General features: G+C 38.4%; 1 protein-coding gene across 3 annotated transcripts in view; it reads right to left on the reverse strand.

The window, feature by feature from the left end:
* Positions 1 to 21,653, reverse strand: part of KIF21A (kinesin family member 21A) — a 160,712-nt gene extending 139,059 nt beyond the window's left edge. For all 3 annotated transcript variants that reach the window (XM_024750862.1, XM_024750861.1, XM_024750860.1), the window contains exon 1: positions 21,190 to 21,653. In XM_024750862.1, the coding sequence (XP_024606630.1) occupies positions 21,190 to 21,233 (44 nt within the window). In that variant the 5' untranslated portion in view covers positions 21,234 to 21,653. The remainder of the gene's footprint in view (positions 1 to 21,189) is intronic.
* Between the last annotated feature and the right edge of the window lie 200 nt (positions 21,654 to 21,853).

Here is a 21,853-nt window from a genome sequence, read left to right on the forward strand (position 1 = left end):
TTGGATGTTTTTGGTTTAGATTGGGCAGGACTTTAATTCCTGAAAATGAGACCATTCTTACAGCTTAAAATAACCTGAAAGTAATGGGACCTAACAAGGAGGTTGGAAAGAAAAATGAGACATTTTTTAAGGGTTAATTCAGACATTCATCCCTGAAAGACAAATTTTGATTGAAGCACAAAGCAAAGTTTCCTAGCTGTAAGCTACCAAATTCAGCCCACTCAACAAACCAGTTACACAGGCTTTAAGAATCAGATTTGAGAGTACCACTTTAGGACCTAGGGAAATAATTATGAAATTTAAAGCTGTGAAGTGAAAAAAAAAAAGATGGAAAACTATATGTAATAGGATATAATTTTTTATTATTTTATATAAATAATATGAGAGTATATTAAAATATATAAGCAAAAATATAATATGTTCTTATTTATCTGGGTGGTGAAATTCTTATAAATTTTCTAAAATGAACAGAAAATACTTTTATAATCAGAAAAAAAACACTGTTAAAAATGTTTGCAAGTAACCTTGTAAAAAAAATGTGAAATTTTTTAATATTAAAATCAAAAAAAGTGTCATTAGTACTGTTCTGAATCTTGCAGCCAAAAGCAGTTGCCGTAATAACGTCAGATGTTGAGAACTATAACAATGCTTGAATTTCAGGGCCGGGGAGATAACTGGTCAATATTATGTTCACCCAAGACTGTCAAATGAGCTCTCTACAAGATAATAACATGGCAGGCCACTGCTACCAGAATATAGATAATCAATTGCCCTTCTACCTCCTCTCAGTGGTGTCACCAGCTACCTCAATATTTTCATTACCCGCTTTCTTCCAGTTAGCAAAACCAGCCCCAAGTCTTTGGTCTAAAATATAGAAAAAGCTCATCAAACTCCTGTTCACCAAACTCGCTATCATAAGTCCAAGCTTCCCAAATCATCCTTCAACATAAAAATGCTCATTTGATACTACACTGCATAGCCTCTAACTTGGTCCCACCATCTATCCCTCACTTCCCTCCTAAACACTATGTGCTGGAAATCATGCTCCATCAGCAGCAGTAGAGACCAATGGTTAAGCTTGGAACACTGGCTGAAACCAAGTTTGCCAGCCCTGTCACTAACAGCTGTGTGACCGCAGGCAAACTGCTTAACTTCTCAATTTCCTCATTCATAAAGTGGGATTTATAATAGTACCTATAAGATTATTGCGAGGTCCATGTGAGTTAATCGTGTTTTAGAGTTTAGAACGTTTGCTTCTGCCACATAATGAGTGTTTGATAGTTCATTGATTTTGATTAGAAAACTCACCTATAGTCTCAAACTAAAACCTTACCTGCTCATTCCCTGAGGACATGGCTCTTACTGAAGTGCTCCCAAGTAAGGCTATTTTTTCTTCCACCACATGTGTATAAGACATTGCATGGAAGTGAGGTTTCTTCTTGCTCCCTAGTGCAGTTTTCAACCTATCTCTCCTCATTCCTCTTCCAAAGATCCCATCTTCCTTGAAGCACATGTCATCATATCTTGCCACAAGCTGTCCTAGTCACACTGCCTCATCCACTGATGTCACTCACAGGCTAAAATATTCCCTTCACCACCACTTCGATCAGCATTCTTGGCAACTTCAAATCCCTTAGGTAATACACCCAACAACATTATCTCACAGTTCTTTGGCCTACTTAAAACCAGTCTCATTTTTGTTAAAAGGAAGGAGAAGAGGGAGATGGGAGGGGGAGGAGGAGCGGGAGGAGGAGGAGGAGGAGGAGGAGAAGAAGAAGAAGAAGAAGAAGAAGAAGAAGAAGAAGAAGAAAACTACTTCATCTTCATGCTCCCAGATCCAAACTATATTGCATCTATACCCACAAATTCTGTGGGGGCGGGGGGGTTCTGTTAAATTAGAAGTGTCACTGCTTCTATCTAAGGCCACTCTCTCCACTTTCTCTCTCAGTCTCATCCCTCCCTAGTCTCCTTCTCTAGGACTTCACTTCTAAAAAAAATCTCCTCTCTTTCTTATACCATCAATCTAAAGAATCTACTTGATTCTTCTCTTTCCCTCACACCTTTTATCAGCAAGTCCTTACAGCTCTATCTCCAAAATATACCTCAGATCTACTGTTCACCACCTGTGATGCTACTGTTTAGTCCAAGCTGCCTCCATCTCTCTTCCGGAACAAAATAACAGTTTTCTCACTAGTCTCCCACCTCTATTTTTAACTCTTATAGCACAGTCCATCTTCTATATAGCAACCAGTTATCTTTCTAAAATGTAAATCATATCATGTCATATCTCCACTTAAAGCTCTCTCTAAAGCCTTCCGACTAAAATTAAGTCCAAAATTTCCATTCTAGACTACAAGGCCCTAAACAATCTGGCTCCTGCCTACCTCTCTGTTATTATCTCCATCCTCTTTTTCATTTGCTGTATCTGGCTATCCTGCTTCTTACCATTCCACTAACACGTCAGCTAATTTTTCATGGCTTCTGCACTTGCTTTTGCTTACAATGCTCTTCTCTCAGATCTTCTCATGGCTCACCTTTCAATATTCACATTTTAACTCAAGTGTCTCCTTCCCAGCCAAGGCCAATTACCCTCAAGCATATTGTCTCATCGTCTCCACAGCACTTATCAGCAGCTGAATTTTTTTTTTTTACTGTCTCTATCCTTATCCAATGTTAACTCCTTGAAAGTAGAAACACTTGTCTTGCTCGCATCTATCAATATATCCTCCACACCCAGAACACCCTTCCTGGAACATCAATGGCAGTCAAATATTTTTGACAGACTGACTAAAGTCTCATAATAATCAGGAGTATACTATATTTTTCTCCTCTGGTGTTGAGGACCAAGTCTGACATGCCTACTAATATGTTAAGCACTTCACAGAGAAGGACAGAGAAGAAATAAAATACTGTTACTCTTAAATAATTCAAAATCCATTTGAGGAAGAAGAGAAACTAACCCAAGATACTACAGAAAACTACACTTCTAACCCAAGATACTAAAGACAACTACACTTGACCCTTGAATGACACGGGTTTTAACTACGCCTGTTGACTTATATGTGGATTTTTTTTAAATAAGCATGTACTACTGTACTACACAATCCAAGGTCGGTTGAAACCATGGATGCAGAATTGCAGAAAAAGAAGGATGACTGTAAAGTTATACAAGGATTTTTGACTGCGTGGAGGGGAGGGTCAGCACCTCTAACCCCTGTTTACAAAGCAAACTATCATGTATCATACATTAGGCTTACATATGTAAACACAGTAGAATTAGGCAGGAGAGGAGCCCTTAGAGAAAAATAATTCCATGAGGTATGTATCATTTTACAGATGAGGAAACTGAGGTTCAGGCAGCTTAAACAATTCACCCAAGGTTAAAAACTAGGAAAGGAGTCAGGTTCAAACAATTCTCTTGATGTCAAAGCCCATTCTTCTCTTAGGAACCTGTTTCTGCCACTTCCTTATAAGAGCTGGCAAGTATGAAAGGTACATCTCACAGAAGTAAGACTGAATAATATCTGCCAAGGACATCTAGAAGACTATAACTCTACCAATATTAAATGCTCAAAGTGCTTGGGTCTTTGGGTCTTGAAAGATAAAACAGATCATCAGTCCCCTGAAAAAAACACAGCCTATTACCCACAGGACACTAGGACTGATGAAGTAATGTACACAAGAGAAAGATATGCAATTAACAAAGGGATTTTTAAATTTTATTCAAACTATTCTTAGAAATGGAATATTTTAGGAAACTTTCCATAGAAGCTTCCTGCCTCACTCAGATCCAAGCTAGCCACTCTGAATGAATTAGTTATTAATTAACTGTATGGGAAAAGGATGTGTGTTTACATGTGAGTGTGCACAGACGTGCATGTATGTGCATGTATTCATGTATTTGTATGTGGGAATGAGCTGTTATCAATAAATTTTTGCTATTAATATCTTATGAAAATAGGATGAAATTTATGGAAACGGATCTTTTTAATGGAATGAGCATGAAAATTAGGAAAGATTACAAAGGATAAGCACAGAGGGGAAATAAGCAAATAGATGAACAGGGCTATGTTAAAGATTAGGAGAAGGGAAAGATTAGATGTCATGGGACTTAAATTTATTAAGAAGAGTTTATATTACTATTTTGGAAAATAAGGAGTCACTTTTCTGTTTTAGAAAGTGTGCTAATGTGGTCACAATGGCTATAGAGGTAAACTACTCTAATAACTTGAACGTAATGTGTTTAAACTTAATTGTTGTCATGTTTCATGGGAAAGCCATCTTGTAATGACATGCAAAACTCTCCCAACTGGACTGAGTTTGTCAAGGGCAAAATCCACTTCTGATTCATCTTGCATTTCCCAGTGCCTAACAAAGTGTTTTGAGTGCACTTTTTATTGAGTGCACAATTTTAGTGGGGTTTTATTGAGTGAACAATTTTAGTGTGCAAAATTGAGTGCATAATTTTAGTGGGGTTCAATAACTAATGAATTTGAACTGGACTAAACTGAAGTATATTAAATTTATTTGGTCAAATTGAATTAGAATGGTCGGGATGGGAGCTACTAATTATCCTCACAAATCACTTTTATTCCTCCATTTTAGATATCAAAATATACTTAAGTAACTTCTGTTTTGCTTACAGTGAGCTTAGAGTAATAGCCTTCTTTTTACACTTTTACTGTCTGCACTTTACAAAGAGGCTGTAATGTACATAGCAGAAGTATAATCCACTACTTTACACATAGATGAACCTGAGTCATAGGGAAGCATCACGTTATTTTTTCACAGGGTTACTCTTACATCACTGCCACCTAAAAGTGAGTCAGTGGAACAGAAGAGATCTGAACTCAAAGTCCAAAAGCATTACTTTCATCACCAAAGTTCATCTTAAAAGATTCAATCATAAAAGAAAAATTATGTAATGTACAAATAAACATATTTGAGAGTCAAAAAAAGGCACAAAGATGACTGCTTTTGGCAACAGAAATTCCTGTTATTGCATCCTTTTTTCACATAAAATAGAGAGCATGGTTCTTTGAATGTACAGAAAACAAATATATAAGCAAGGGTAGGGAATCTAACATGATTCTGAAGAATATCCATCCTCAGTTACATTACTCTATCTCTACTGCTGCGTTTATTATTTTGATAACTGATACTTGGAGTATTTTTCTGCTTGTCAAAGACAGCAAGTGGGGCTTGTCTTAAGTTTTAAGGCTGTCTTAAGTCATCTTCAGTAGTTCACTTAACTTTCTACCACATATTTTTTAACTTCATTTGTTATCACAGTGTTTCATTTCACAGTAAACCAATTTGTGAAGGACACAAAAGGTATTTATTTTACCAGTTCAATCAAGTTTGTTTTCTAAACAGGTTTGTTTTAAAAAGTGAAACTTGTTTTCAGGGTCATTTGTGTTTCTCACTTCGTTTGTTGATACTGTATCAGAAACTTATTTTTCAAAGCAAACAAAACTAGTCATCTAGTCAAATTTCAGCAGCTAATACTGCATAAAAATGGAAGACCTGATTATTGAATAAGGTTCTAAGGAATAAAAGAGTCACACATTGATTTTATTCTTCTCTAATCAGAGTAGTTAAACTAAAAATTTGCAAAATGATGTCTCATAATATGAACTACTAAAAAAGGAATGCCAAAATTAATCAAATGTCTTAAGTTAGCAAAAGAACTCTGTCATCTCAATCAAATCTTTCAATTACCTCACATCAGGTGTGGAAATAGTAAGATGTTCTCCCACAGCTTATATATAAAATGAGTGTGTATGTATGTGTGTATACATGTATGTGAGCATGTATGTATATGTACATTGTGAGGCTGTGTGCATATATACATATGCGTGAGGGTATGAGTATGTGTGTATTTCTGGTCACTTTTGGGGTCTTAGTAAAAACTCTTGGCATATGTAGAGTGTGCTCAGGTTAATGATATAACAAGCAATATACTTAAGCAGTTTAAGGATTAACATGTCAGTCAGCTGACCTTTCCAGGTAAGCAGTTGGAAATCAACAAGTATTTCCATGTCCTTAAAGATAAACAAGAAAGGAATGTAATTCCTTACTTACAACAGAGGACAAAGACTAAGAAAATATTTTATTCAACCTGGTCAAGAAAGCATGATCTGTCTTGACTTTCACAACTCAATGTATTCAACAAACCAAGACATCCATTCTACCATATAAATACAATGCTAATAACATCAGCTGGTTAACATGACATCATATATTATCTAACATAAATGCACTATTATCATCCTTTTTTACAGCTTTATTGAGATATAACTGACAAATAAAATTATGATAAAGTTTACATTATGATGATTTTGATACACATAAACATGTGAAAGGGTTCCTCCCATCAATTTACACATTCATTACCTCACATATTTGCCTTTTTTTTTTTTCTTTTTTTTTTTTGGTAAGAATGCTTAAGTTCTCCCAGCAAATTTCAACTATACAATACAGCGTTATCAACTTTAGTTACCATGTTATACATTAGGGCCCCGGGACTTATTCATCTTATAACTCAAAGTTTGTGTCTCTCCCTATTTCTCCCACCCCCCATTATCCCTTTCCTTCATCATTAGAAAGAGACATAATAAATTGTAAAAAGGGTCCCCAAGTAAAGACTTGAAAGAATCCCTGCTAAAGAAAGCAATTTTTGCAAGTGAATGACTACAATTGATATCTGTTGAGGGCCTATATATGCCAAGCATTATTCTGAGTGCTTTATAAATATGCCAGTTAATTCTCATAACTATCACATGAAATTAGTATTCTTATGATCTCCACTTCACAGAGAAACTAAGAAGGAGGACAAGAGTTCACTAAAGGAATTATCCATACCTCGAAGTGATTAGAAAGAAATAGTGGTCAGTCACTACAAGTCTTACCCAGAAGAGGAAGAGATTTAAATATATTATTTACATATATATATATATATATAGAGAGAGAGAGAGAGAGAGAGAGAGAGAGAGAGAGAGAGGATAGAGGTGGTAAGAAGAAGGAAGGAACAATAACTAAAAAAGGAAAAAAGAATCTGACATCTACCAAGCACTTCTAAATGCAATGCATTTACAACAGTCATATAATTTTAACAGCCCTATAAAGAAGGTATTAACTCTATTTTACACAGGAGAAAACTAAGGGTCATAAAGGTTGAGTGGCTGTCCTAAAATTCTGAACTCCAATCTTTGTGACTCTAAAGTCTATGCTCTTTTCAATAAGCCATGCTGCAAGGGAAAATAAAAGTAAGGCAGGGATGGGGTAAAGGGATAATAAAGAATGTGAACCCAGAAAAAAGAGAGATGTACCAGTTTTTGGAAGTTCCTTGATGGATACTGGATACTGGGAGCCATGATGCTTTTAATCTAGAATGCAGGGCTGTCAGGAGCCAGAATGGCTACTTGATTTCAAGAATCAGTGCCCTTGATCCCTCAACATTACTCTTCTTGCCTATCCCATCTCATGGTCAGCGAAGCTGCTATGAGAAAAAGCAATGGCCAACTCACCTAGATGTGCCAGTCCCATACTGAGCAATTGCAGAGTGCATACAAGTGGCCTGGCCTAGCTCAACACACAGTCTATGGACAGCTTTACTCAAACTGAGATGCCAGTCCATCACTGTATATATGTTATATGGCCACAGCAGAAGCCAGGAGAACATTTTCATATCAATGTGAAGGTAGGCACAGTTCAGGAGTGACCATAATTTTACATTTCAGAATGACAATCAGGAGAGCCATAAATGATGTCTCAAAACTTCAGTTTCCTGATAATTCCAATCTATCATTTTTGACTGAAATATCATGGGTACAAGTTGAGAATCTTTTCCATCAACTGAGATTAAAAAACAAATATCAATTTATTCAATAATTTGTTTATTAACATTAATATATTTTATACTATATTGGCCAGATTTATCAACTTCTAGTGGACTTTATCTTTTTTTGGGGGGTGGGGGTCGTGTGTATCTGTGTGCGTATGTGTTTCATGTCAGTCCCCTACCAAAATCACAGCTTCTTGATCTCAGGTAAAATCTGCCTCAAAACATACTGGGGCCTCCAGGCTGGCATGGGTTAAGGAAGAAAGTTGGACAGCTAGCCTGGCCAGGGGCCTAGGTGACGTGGAAGTGAAGTGAGGTCCAGGGTGACTCAGGCTTGATCAGTGCCAGCACATGTACAAAAGTAGATTCAACCTGGTGGTGACTTCCCATTCTGAGTGGCCCACATGAGCTGAAGGACACTCCAGTTGGAAAAAAAAAAGGGATGTTTCCCCTCCACAGAAACGGGGCTTCCAATAATTTCACTTAATTGAGTGGATTTGGATCCAAGATATGAGAAAGGGGATATAAATCAGGAAACCAAGACAGAAGCCAAGTCTGGACAAATAAAATAGGAGGTTACAGGGAAAGCTATGCCCAAAAAACATAGACATTTAAGTTTGGAGCAGCAAAACAAATTTCAAACTAATGGGCAGGTGGGGCAAATAACACTGCTCTGATTTGCTTGTGGCTTTATTTGGAACTGACCAAGAAACTCAGAGGTACTGAGGAGAGAAAACTAATGAAACTAAAATGACAATACTACGACTTTTTACAAAACACTTACTAAGTACCAGTAGTATAAGGGTTTACATATATTATCTTAATTCTTACAACAAACATATGACGTAGGTCATTTTCTCTTATCAAGCCCCTGTAGACTTTGAATATAACAATATTTCCTAGAGTTCCTATAGACATTGAATATAAAATATTTTCAGTCATAATAATCTAAGGAAGGGGATGAAAATTCTGGAACATGGTTGGCAGTATTTTTCACCAGCATTAACTAATTTGTAGAGTCATCCTCACTAATATCCAGCTGCTACTTCTGAGATGCAGTATTTATTATAATTCTAAAGGTTACATTAAAAAGCAGCAAAGGGGGCTTGCTGGGTGGTGCAGTGGTTGAGAGTCCGCCTGCCGATGCAGGGGACGCGGGTTCGGGCCCCGGTCCAGGAGGATCCTACATGCCGCGGCGCGGCTGGGTCCGTGAGCCACGGCCGCTGAGCCTGCGCATCCGGAGCCTGTGCTCCGCAAATGGGAGAGGCCACAACAGTGAGAGGCCCGCGGACCGCAAAAAAAAAAAAAAAAAAAGCAGCAAAGGTACTCCCTGCTGGCACCGTGGTTAAGAATCCGCCTGCCAATGCAGGGGACATGGGTTTGAGCCTTGGTCCGGAAGGATCCCACATGCCGCGGAGCAGCTCAGCCCATACGCCACAACTACTGAGCCTGCACCCTAGAGCCCGCGAGCCACAACTACTGACCCCACGTGCTGCAACTACTGAAGCCCGCGTGCCTAGAGCCCATGCTCCGCAACAAGAGAAGCCATGGCAATGAGAAGCCTGCGCACCGCAACAAAGAGTAGCCCCCACTCACTGCAACTAGAGAAAGCCCAGGCGCAGCAACAAAGACCCAACGCAGCCAAAAAATTTAAAAATTAAAGATCAAATTCGTAATCTTGGCCTTATTACCATCACACTGAAATCAACTGGACTTACAGATCATCAGTATACACAGCACACAATAACACAATTTCTTTACACCTATTTTTAAATAGAACAAGGTAGACTCCTAATATTGAAACATATAAAATGAAACCACAAAAACTATGTCAAAATGTGCTGAAATTTAAAACTGCAAAATCATGAACAGTCTTTGACTTACTCTATGTTGAGAGCTTCAGTCACAGAACACATGCAAAGGTAAATAAAATTATGACGAGTTATACTAAGCTAGTACAAAATAAAGAACCAAAGAAAACTAAGGAAACCCTATACTCAAAGACAGGAACTGAATCAGCTACAAAGTTAACAGTCCAATTACACTTATGTAACAAAATAGGTAAGAATATAATCAAGGACAGATGGAATGTTGCCAATCTAATGCCAAGTTGGCAAACTAAAATTCAAAAGCATCATTTTGTAAATTGAGACTTGAAAATGTCACAGATGTCACATCTGAATTAACCTTAAGTGGCAGTCCAAATAACTAGGAATGAAATCTGTAATCTCATGTTTTATCAGCAGTGGACAACTTCCATTTTATGGCAGGACAGATGCAGACTAGATTACCAACAGGCTGCTCAAACAAAATTGTTTTGTGTTGAATTAGGTGAACACAAGCAAAATAAAACACTTTAGATATGCACTGATTTTCAAGTTCAAGTTTCATGGTTATAGATCTCTGTTTGATTTACTTTACCATCAGTGGCTTAGACTAATGTGTTGAGTGAAAGTGTATTATACTAATACATTATTTATGTTGCTATAGATATAGCTGAAAAATTAAAAATTTTATTATCAATACATCTTTTTCTGAAAAGCATCCTCAGTACCATAACATTTAATCATATATTCTGGGTAAGAAGCACTACCCTCCCCTTTCAATTCCAAGAAATAGTCATTTGTAGACTCTTTGCTCATCAGTGGAAGTGAAAGCGTTACCAAGAAACGTAAGACACTGCACAACTCTTAGAAAATGAAATTAACATCCTTATTAGACAGTAAAGGCTTGACAATTAAATTACTGTTTGATATATGGAATTTAATAGAAACTGAATTGAATAAATGAAATAAGGCAGATGATGTGTAATATTTAGCATGTTAACTCAAAATGCCCTTCTTTAATATAAAGACATGGAAAAATTCTTATGCTTTACTCTATAAAGTGGTAAATATCAGGCTATAAAAGTGTACACACATTGCAGCAATTTAAAAAAAATATAAGTAGGGCTTCCCTTGTGGCGCGCAGTGGTTGAGAATCTGCCTGCTAATGCAGGGGACACGGGCTCAAGCCCTGGTCTGGGAGGATCCCACATGCTGCGGAGCAACTAGGCCCGTGAGCCACAACTACTGAGCCTGCGCGTCTGGAGCCTGTGCTCTGCAACGGGAGAGGCCGCGACAGTGAGAGGCCCATGCACCACGATGAGTGGCCCCCACTTGCCACAACTAGAGAAAGCCCTCACACAGAAACGAAGACCCAACACAGACAAAAATAAATACATAAATTAATTAATTAGAAGACGCTCTTTTAAAAAAATATATATATATAAGTACACATATGAAAAGATTAAAAATAAATATACAAAATGCTAGTAGTAATTATATCATGGTGGTAAACAATGATTGATTGCTTTTCTCATCTTTTCCCAGATACTTTTTCTAATTTGATTACATTATTTCAATAACAGAAAAAACATCAAATAAAACTAACTTATGAAATAAAAAGCTGATTTTGGAGACAGACTGCACTTGCAAGGTCTATTTTCTGCTTCTAAGTATCAGCCTTCTTTTAAAATGCTTTCAGCTAAGTTTTCATATACATCTATCAATGAACTCTGCAGGAACATTGCCCATCAGCTCTCGGTGCCAGAAAAAAATTTTATAGAAAATGTAAATATATTTTTTAAATTCTGTGTTTTTATTACTTCTAGTCTTTTTACTCAGTTTACTCCTTACAACGCTCTTTAACCCGCAACTTGGTTTAGTGTATTGTTGCCAAGGCTGATGAGATAGATGCAGCAAGGAAAGCATTAGCAAAATTTTCAAAAATCTGGTGCAAGCCAATTCAGAAGGAAAATTCACACTATTATTAACCAATTTAGTCATCATTGTGTTACATCAGGTTAAGCAACTAATGGAAAATATAACAATATTATTGTTAATCTCACAAAGAATATAGTAGTAACTTTGCAAACACTATAAACCATACCAACTGAAAGTCTTGTGTGAGAAGAGAAAGAAAAGAATGAAAATGGTGGATTTTACTAACCTATATAAAAAGGAATTGGTAAGATGGAGAAGGATAGTATGTGATTTACATGTTGGAAGCAAAATGAAAACTAGGAGACTGGGTAAAGTAAGGTTTTTGGAAGTACTTATATGCATTTTTGTTACATTCATAGTGGTGTAAGTAATAGGCACTCAAAAAGCAAGAGAACAGACACAACACCTATAAAAGTACTTTGCAAATTCAAGTTATGGCTTACATATTAGAGAATGACTAATCTAATTGCTAGAGTTTGGAATATAACGAATATATTCACCGTTGGTTATATATCAAACTCATCTCTAATAGTATTACTGCCTGTGTTTGTGTAAAAACCATTTTCCATATGCTTTCCCACGGTTGTCTCTGTTGTTCTTTTCCCGAGTCCACTGAGGTAGGTGGATAACTATCTATACACAAAGCCAAGTTTATCATTGGTAAGACCAAAACAGTTTTCTAATCATCCAATGTTCATTCTATTATATCACATCGTTTCCAATTGCTTTAATGTCTCCAACTTATGTGATTCCAGTACACAATAGACATTCAATAATTATGTCATAAATGAATGAATTTTGATCTAAAAAAGTAAATTAACATTATAAGGCATACAACTGAGAGTAGAGGTGCCCTATGCCTCATTAGTACACCATGTGATCAATATACCACATCATAATAATTAACTACAGCTTGACCCTCTCCAAGGTTTCTTATTCCTGTTTGCTGAAAGAAAAAGCCTCTTATTTATTCTATGTAGCTGTGTCAAATAATGTGAATATGTACTCTGAAAAAATATAATTCATTCATCCTACTCAGAAGAACTGATATTGTTGTGCCTAAGTGATAGACATAGCTCCCCCAAATTGAGAATAAGGTCAAATCCAATCTCGAAAACTAAAATTTTACTACATACTAAGAGATCCAAAGAGTAGGGAATAAACTTTAAGCTGTCCTTGATTTAGCCCCTGGGTGGGTTCATGATGCCCACCTCCCTAAAACCAAGTTTGAAAAATTTCTTGGTTTCCTTGCTCTAAATAGTACCCAAGTAAAGTTAGCCTGGGGCTAAATCCTGAATGACCTTCATTCCAAATCTGGACATGTAGATATCAGCTTGTTTCAATTCAATAACCCCAATGTCCTTCAAATGTTCTATTGTAATAGTGCTGTCAGTATATTAGCACATTCTTTTACAAAAATGTCAAATATTCTCTCAGTTTGAGGGACATTTCAAGCTGAACAGTGAAAATCATAATATTGTGTACACCTCTCCCACTGGAATTTGAGAGAGAGAGAGAGAATCACATAAAGAAGGTCTGCGGCCCCAAAACGCAGAAATTTCCCTGCATGAAGTCTAGAAAAGCTTCAAGTAGAGGTAGGATTTAGGATATTTTTTGGATGACAGGCCTCCAGTATGGCCAAAATGTATTGTATCCTTTACTTCCTTCTAAAATAAGGATAGGAGGGACTGAGACGTTATTTAAAAGTTTAAGAACCACCTTTCTAGTAAAGTAATACTCAAAAGTGTTTTTTTTTTAAACCACTCAGATTTCTACCTCCAGCTCCAATTCCAGATCCCAATAAATATACCACACTGACCCTACCCTACCTCTACCTTTCCCCACCCTCCAGCCATCCCTCCATAGTGAGGCTGCCATTATTATTGGAATGTGCTACAATCCTCAAATCTGTTGGGGTAGGAAAAAAAAAAATTTAAGAACCAAGGTGAGGGGAGAGGGAGAAGGCCACATGTCCCAGGCCTAGCATTGACAAAATCCTCCTATTTACATGATTAATACTATTCCCAAATTAAGCTACACAGACATTGTATTTCCATGATGGTTGTTAAAGCATTAATATGTTATATGTATATGTTGAAAACAGTCTATATTATTTTTATAACCTAGTTCTGGCATTTCTTCACATTTTAATATAATAGGATCCTCAAAATGTAGACCTGGATTTCTACTCCAGGGATCCCTCTCTCTCTACCTCTTAAGAGGTCCTTTTTAGAATCACTGGTCTAGTTTCTCAAATTGAAGCAATCACAAAGCCAAAATAATGGGCACTGAGATTGGGAGCACTCAATGAAATACCAAATTAAACTTTTAAAGGGAGCACTTAAGGGATTAAAACTGTAGTCTATAAAATATAAATTTATTCTATTTCTGAGATGTCTGCCAGCAAAACATGAAGTCCCAGAAAATCCACAACAACAGTCAATGGAAGACTTGAGCTGCTAGTTGTGGAACTTCAAGCAATTCCCTCAACTGCTCAGTGTCTCTATTACCTCAATCATCTTAAAGAAGGGGCCTCAACCAGCTAGTCCCTTCAAGGTCCCTTTCAGTTTTAAACTCTATTTTAAATCCAATAATTATAGAGGTACTAAAAGTTATGTTCAATATATAAATGTCTAATAATTTCCAAAAAACTAAGAACAAAGGAACCTCAAATATAATTCTTAAACATTAAGAAATATCTTATAATAATTGTAGGATGTCATCAAAATGGTCCCCTTTGGCTTGTCTGTCATTTGCATCAAATAAAGCCTGAGCCACAAGAAAACTATTTTAACACCCTGAGAAGATTAAATAGTTAATCCACTGGGAAACCAAGTTCAAAGACAGAATTCACAAATCCGCTCTCCAGAGAGAAGCACTGAAACTAACAAACATCCATTTTATTTTTAATAAAATTATTCTACTGATACACTGAATACAAATTATGTCATCTAGCATGCATTTTCATTGATGTATTTTCCTTCCTAATCTGAAATTTAGATAAAAATCATGTCTAATGTTGACAGAAACTAACCATTTATAAGTCAGGGTCACACAGGGAAGCTGTAACATGTCTTACAGGAAAACATCCATAATAAGGGATATTCCAAGTTCACTTCTTTGAGGAGAAATAGATGAGAACTGGAAGATTGGGCAGATTATGAAATTAACTACCAAGATAATTTCTGCTTTCATGGCTTCACTAAACTGGAATTTCTAGTGCATCATTTACTACCCCATAATTATGCACCAAAATATTAACTAATTAGCAGGTAAGAGCTCAAGGGGTAGTAATAAATAGACATGAAATCTGAACTTCTGTGGAGTTCCAAATGACAATCAGACCTACCACACTATAAATGTAATAAACCTTATCTGAAGAAAAAGTATCAACTCATATTTAAATAAATAACTTCATTGACTTTCAGCTCACATCATCTACAAGCTCTTTAGTCTCCTCTCTTTCATTTCCCTTACTTTATGATCCAAATGTGAAGACATACAAGTAGGGCATACATGTTATATCATACAAAGATAGAAATAATATCCTTCTAATGCACAGGCTTTGGAGTTCAATTTTTGTATGAAATATGCTTGGAAGTAGGACATAATTTTTGTTTTTTAAATCACTGTTCTTGGGGAATATATGAACTAAAAAAAATGCTATAAAAAATAAGAGACAAAAACTAAACTGCAACAATTGTCTTTAATTTCTAATTGTGCTATTGATATGTTTAGTGTTAGGTCGTACATAGTTTGTGCATTTAAAAAGAGCTTCACACTGCTAGGTCTAAGCTCCATGAAAGCAGGGACCATGTCTGTCATGTATGTCGTGTATCCTCAGTGGTAGGAAAGTGTCCAGCACATAGTAGGCACATGATACATGTCTGATGCATGAAGAAAGGAATAAACAAATGACCAACAGCAGATAACCACCTGTTTCCATGAAATATTTCTAAAAGCCTTGCTCATCTGCCTCTACATTCTCTAAACATTAAATTGTTTCAAATAATTTACCTCGTGTATATTCATGTTTCAGCTTGAAAGATCCTTATTACATTGAAACTAGTATGTGAAATATTGGGTTGGCCAAACAGTTTGCTCGGGTTTTCCCATAACATCTTATGGAAAAACCCAAATGAACTGTTTGGCCAACCCAATATTTTGAAAACATTTGGAAATATTTTTAAGAACAGAGAAACAGGTTCCAGAAGCTTGAGTTTGAGTTCCAATTCTGGTATTTAGTGGCTGAGAAACCTTGAACAGGTCACCTAGTATCTTTGAGACTCACTTTTTCATCTGTATAAGAGGGATAGTATCTATCCAGCCTACCTCATAGGGTTTTAATGTAGATTAAATAAAATACTGCATATTTGTATTACAGCCAGAATTGGACAAAGAGACCACAAAAGTCTGAATGTTTCCTCTTAAGTAACAACAGCACCCACGATAAACATATTGTGGGAAAGTCAAGTTTGAAATGTTAAAATAGATCCTTCCTGTCAATATAGAGGCACCGTTAGTACCAACAGTTTAGCTAACAACAAAAAAATCACATATTTAACAGACTGCATATGAAAAGGTTCTTATAACCCTTAATACCTTTACACTGCCATCTCAGCATGAGGGAAAAGAAAAGTTCAGGGAGGTCACATTGCAAATCAGTGCCAGTGGCAGACCCAAAACAGAGCTTTTAACTATCCAATCAGCACTTAAGCTAGCTGAGCAATGCCACTTCTTAAAAGTGCTGTAGTAAGGTAAAAACACAGCAAATTAGACAACATTACACACTAATCCAAACTCAGTGTCAAGGATATGTCCTGCTCTCTGCCAAAGCCAAGAAAAAAATTGTAGCTCACAACCACATATAGACAATAACATGAAAACACAATGGTCCTTTCTGTATCTCCATTTTCTTTCAGCTCTTGACATATTTTGCAAGATAAAATTCTTGGGGAAAATGTTTCATATGTTATGTCAGCATTCAGACATAGTGGGAAAAAGGCAAAGCATGAGCTGCCCATTCCCCTCACTTGGCCCCACGGTTGGCGCCTTGCAACAAACACTGTACTTTCCTTCACCACATCATTTCATAAAGTCTTAGATTTAGAATTGAAAATGTTTGAGTTTACTATTTTAAGTTAACTGAATGGTTCAATTCAGCATACTACTTAGATAATAAAAATAGAATATACACTAAAAATTGCTCACTTTTGTAGGTGACATTTATGAACTTACTACATTTTCTAGGAAGTCAGCTACCATCAGTCTATTATCGATAACTTTCTACACCTATGCACCCAGAGGGAAAAAATGTTGCTGTTAAATCAAATCTTACACATACATACGTGCATAGATATGTGTGTATGTGTATATATAACCACTCTATAAAAACAGACACCCAATATTTTGGTATTTTCTTGATCTACAGAAAATACCAGATCTATGATGTGGTGGCTATGAACATTTTTATTCTATACTTCTTCCTCACATTTTTTTAAACTATAGAGCAGCACTATCCAATAGAAATATAATGGTAGCAACATTATATTTAATTTTAAAATTTCTGGTAGCCACATTTTAAAAAAGGAAAAAGAGATAGATGAAATTAATTTTAATATTTTATTTAACTCAACATATCAAAACACTATCATTTTAACATGTAATATAAAGATTGATATATTTTTCACACTAAGTTTTTAAAATCATATATATATATGATTTATGAATATATATATTACACAGACAATACATGTCAATTAGGAGGCTAAATTTTCATCAGAAATACTTTCTAAGTATTTACATTTCATAAACTTTACAGATAAAAAATAGGTCCACATAGCCACATTGTTCCAAGCATACCTAGAAGTTTTCCAAAAACTAAATGAAGGACAGCTTTTAAATTTAACTAAAATTAAATTAAAATTTAGTTTCTCAGTTGTGATGAAACCAAGCAGGACCCTGCAGAGACTTCCCAGGGACAGACACCCCTCCCCATGTCCCTGGCCTCTTGTTTGTAGAAAAGCTTTAGCCTCCTAGGCCTTCCCCAAGTTCCAAAGAGCATATTTAATCAGAGTTATGCAGATACAAAGGAAAAGAGTCAAGCAAGACAAAATAATAATAGTTTTATTTTTATTAAAACAAAGTCAAGGGCCTTCCCTGGTGGCGCAGCGGTTGAGAGTCTGCCTGCCGATGCAGGGGACACGGGTTCGTGCACAAAGTCAAGGGCCCTTAGTTCCTCAAGGGCTATAGATAATATTCTGAGCCATATCCCTGAGTAGTTTTACAGATACTAAAACCCCCACCAGGTGAAGGAAGTTAACTGCATGCTGACCACAAGCAGGTAGACCCCAGGCCGGTTGGAACCAGAAGGTTGATGATAACTCCTGAAATACCACCCTGTTACCTCACCACCAACCAATCAGAAAGATATCCACAACTGATCACACATCCTGAGACCCTCTCCCTCACCTTGCCTTTAAACACCCTTCCCTGAAAGCCATCAGGGACTTTGGGTCTTTTGAGCATGAGCTGCCCATTCTCCTTGCTTGGCCCCAGAGTGGGTATGCCTTGCAATAAGCTGTACTTTACTTCACCACAACCTGGTTTCAGTAAATTGGCTTTGCTGTGCACTGGGAAAGTGGAACCAGGTTTGGTTCAGTTACAGTATTAATCATAATTCAAGTGCTCGATAGCCACAGGGGGTTAGATAGCGGGGCAGGGAGGGTGATCTGAATCCATACCTACCACAATGAAAGATACCCTACAGAACACCTCAGATATACTCTGCCAAAAGGCATTTTCAGAAATTGAATTTAAAATGTTCTTCCTAAATGAGAAACTTTCTGTTTAACTTCTTTTCCCCAAAGTTGTATATGACCCATGCACTTATTTTGAGAAACCTAAAATAGAGTCATCAGCTTTAACATACTGATAAGTCTCCATATCTAATTAAACACAAGAACCTCTAGGACACTGTGCATTTACATGAGTAGAGTCAACTCTCTATTATTTGTTATTACATTATTCATTGAAGGGGAAAAGTAAGTCAAGTGCCCTGATCATTTGTGTCTATGTATTGATTTATTTATCCTGCTGATGAAGTCTATCACAAACTGGAAGGTAAGACTGGAGGTCACGGGAAAGATTAAAAAATCGGAGGAAACAGTTTAGGTAAGTTCAGTTTCCTCCTTTCTGAGCTCTAACTTTTCTAGGAATATCAAGGTATGAATATCCTGTCAAAGTCATTCATTTGTAATTAAACTAGTTCAGAACCAGGAAGAGGCAAGTGACCTTAAGCTAAGTAAAGTTTTGCAAAGCATGTTCTTGCCTCACGCCTATGTAGATTTAATGGTTAAGAACTTGAGCTCTAGAGTCAAGCTGTCTGGGTTAGAGCTCTGTTTCTGCCACTTGCTACCAGTTTAACTTGGGGAAGGTTACCTAATCTTTCTGTGTCTCACCTATAAAATGGCCATAATAATAACAGGACCTAAGTCAAAGATTGTTATGATGAATAAATGCAATTTCACAGGATGTAAAACATCTTAACACACAGCACTGACCCTGGCACATACTATGCGTCCAATAATTATTGCTATTTTTAACTCAGAAATTAGGACAACAGAGACGGGATTTTATGTTCAATAAATATTTGTTTTAAATGAAAACATATGTCCACACACTTTATAAATGCCAAAGTGCTATATAAGCTATTTTTATCCTATGCAAAGTTAAGTTTAGAGAGTCAATCTATTCAGACAATGTATTTAATGGAAAAAAAAAAGATCCTCACAATGTGGCTTACTTCACAACGTGTTTTTATAAAGTCTTTCCCCAACAAACAGACCCACACATATTCCCTTAAAAAAGTGCTAACATGCATACCAAAACCAAGTATAAGTTATTTATCTGTCAACATCACTTTAGGGTGATTCATGACTCTGTTAACCACCACTGCAAGCAGCATCAGTTTTAAAAGCATGGTCAACAAACTGCCCTGTGATATTCTAGAGAATTCACAGATTAAAAAAATGTTAACTCTCTAACAACAGTTTCTCTGACAGCCAATTTTCTTTTTTGTTTGTTTTCATTACTATTTTATGCTTCTTCTTTACCCTCCTTGACCAGACCTGCTAATTAACAAAACTGCATCTTACTGGGTTTCCTCTTTTTCTCTCCCCTTCATCTGCCATGTACAGTCACTAATAAGCATTAAAAGGCCAAAAGAGAGGTAGTAGCAGTAAACAGGAGAAACAAACTAATCCAGCAATTGGATAAGTAGCCCTAGAATAACCAAGAAGGCCAAATTAAAACTTCAAAAGCTTTATAACAGGTGGTTCTAAACAGTCATAAAACAATCACCTCCATGGGTGGCCATCTCCTGGTCTGTAAAGGGAATGAAAAAATATATATAATTCATTTTATTCTTTAGATGATTAAAGAAACAAAGTATATATAAAACTACCATTTCTATACCTAACCAAGATTTGTCACTAAAATAGCTATAGAAATACTGACATGATAGGATTTTAAGAATAACTTTTCAGAAAGACTACAAGGGTAGAAAATTTTTAAAAATAATTTCTCAGAGGACAGATTATTTTTATAAATCTTTAATGTATACATAAAATGAAACGAACTCACAGACTATAAGAGCTATAAAAGCAACGCCACTTACTCAACCATGAATGCTTCATTAATATTTCAGCGATGATGTTGCAATTTTCCATGAGCAACTGTCAGAGCTCTGCTTCTTGATATGTATCAACAATCCAAATTACATTCAATACTCGTGTATCTGTCCTTGACCAAATTACAATTTTGATGTATGTAGTATTTCAAAGCTCTCACCCAGGCATATGTCATTTTATATTGTAACCACCCTGCTGAACCTCAGTATGTTTCTTTCTCACCCAGTCACCCATTTAACCCTTACACTTGCTGAGGAGTTTTCTTCCTTCTACAGACCTAGCACCAGGGAATCTTCCCTTAAATATAATATCCCTTCCAACGCCAGAAATGTCTTCAATACCCACACGCTGGTGCTATCTAGTCCCCGCCGATGCTTAACGAGACGTCCGTTTGCACAGAAATCTAGACCCCCACCATTGTAAGGCTTTGTCTCCTGCCTCCGAAGGCCGGAGTTGCAGGTACACGTCAAGACAGTCACGCTACAAATATAAGAAGAGAACCACAGCCCAGGAGAGGAGCAGCTCCTCCGGGCAAAGCCAGACAGGCGATCGCCCAAGGCGGCCGAACCTGAGGCAACTGTTCCTCGGGGGCGCGACCCGGCTGGGGCGGGCGGCGACGGCTTCTCCCCCTAGAGGAGTCAGGCGCCCCCGGGACCGGGCGCCGCGCAGCTGCCAGTCACCTGCAAACTCCCGGGGCCCGAGGGCGGGAGGTTTCCCAGCCAGCACTCGGCCGCGCGCGCCAGGCCGGCGGAGACCCGTCGCCTCGGTTTCCAGAGCCGCCGGGCCCCCGCCGGGCCACCTCTCAGATCTCCACAGCGCGGCGGCCGGTGCCCCGGGCCAGAGCAGATCCTCGCCGCGCCCGCAGCCCCCCCGCCGCCGCGTCCGTCCTCACCTGACAGCCACCCGCACAGAGCTCTCGTCCGGGGCGCCCCACATGCCGGCGGCAGGCGACAACCGGGCCCCTGGGCCTCTGCACCGCAGAACTGAGGCGCCGCCGGAGCCGCGGCGGTCGCGCGCAGGAGGCTGGAGCTGCAGGGGGCGGACGGCTCACCTCCGCCGCGCTCCAGCCATGTTGGGCGACTGAATGGAAAGGTGGCGGCAGCAGCGGGGAGGCAGAAGGAGGAGGAGGTGATTCACCGCTCGCGGGTGCCCGCCCCTTCTCCCCAGCTCACCCCCAGCACTGGGGCGGAGACGCGGCGCGCTGAATGGCTAGCGCGGCGGCGGCGGCGGCGGCGGCAGAGCCAGCAGGCCGCTCAGGGGCCTCCTGCTGGACGGACGAGTGCGCCCTGCCCCCTCTGATGGGGACGCGGCCTGCGGGCGGCCGGGCTGAACGCGCCACACCCGCCCGGGCTGTCCGGGCTGCTGGTCCCGCACTGTGTCAGCGGCGGCCTAGCTGCCGGCCCCACCTAGCGCTGCCCGGCCTGCGCCCCGCCCTGCCCTAGGCGGGCACTGCCAGGCGCTGCTGGCCCGGAGGCGCGCGGGGGGGAGGGATGCCGGCCGCGAGCTGCCCACGCCCCAGGGCGACGAGCCCTGCGCCCTTGCAGGCTTTTCTGTGA

The sequence above is a fragment of the Neophocaena asiaeorientalis genome, unplaced genomic scaffold (assembly GCF_003031525.2).
Source record: "Neophocaena asiaeorientalis asiaeorientalis breed wild unplaced genomic scaffold, Neophocaena_asiaeorientalis_V1.1 scaffold641, whole genome shotgun sequence".
NCBI classification, from domain to species: domain Eukaryota; kingdom Metazoa; phylum Chordata; class Mammalia; order Artiodactyla; family Phocoenidae; genus Neophocaena; species Neophocaena asiaeorientalis.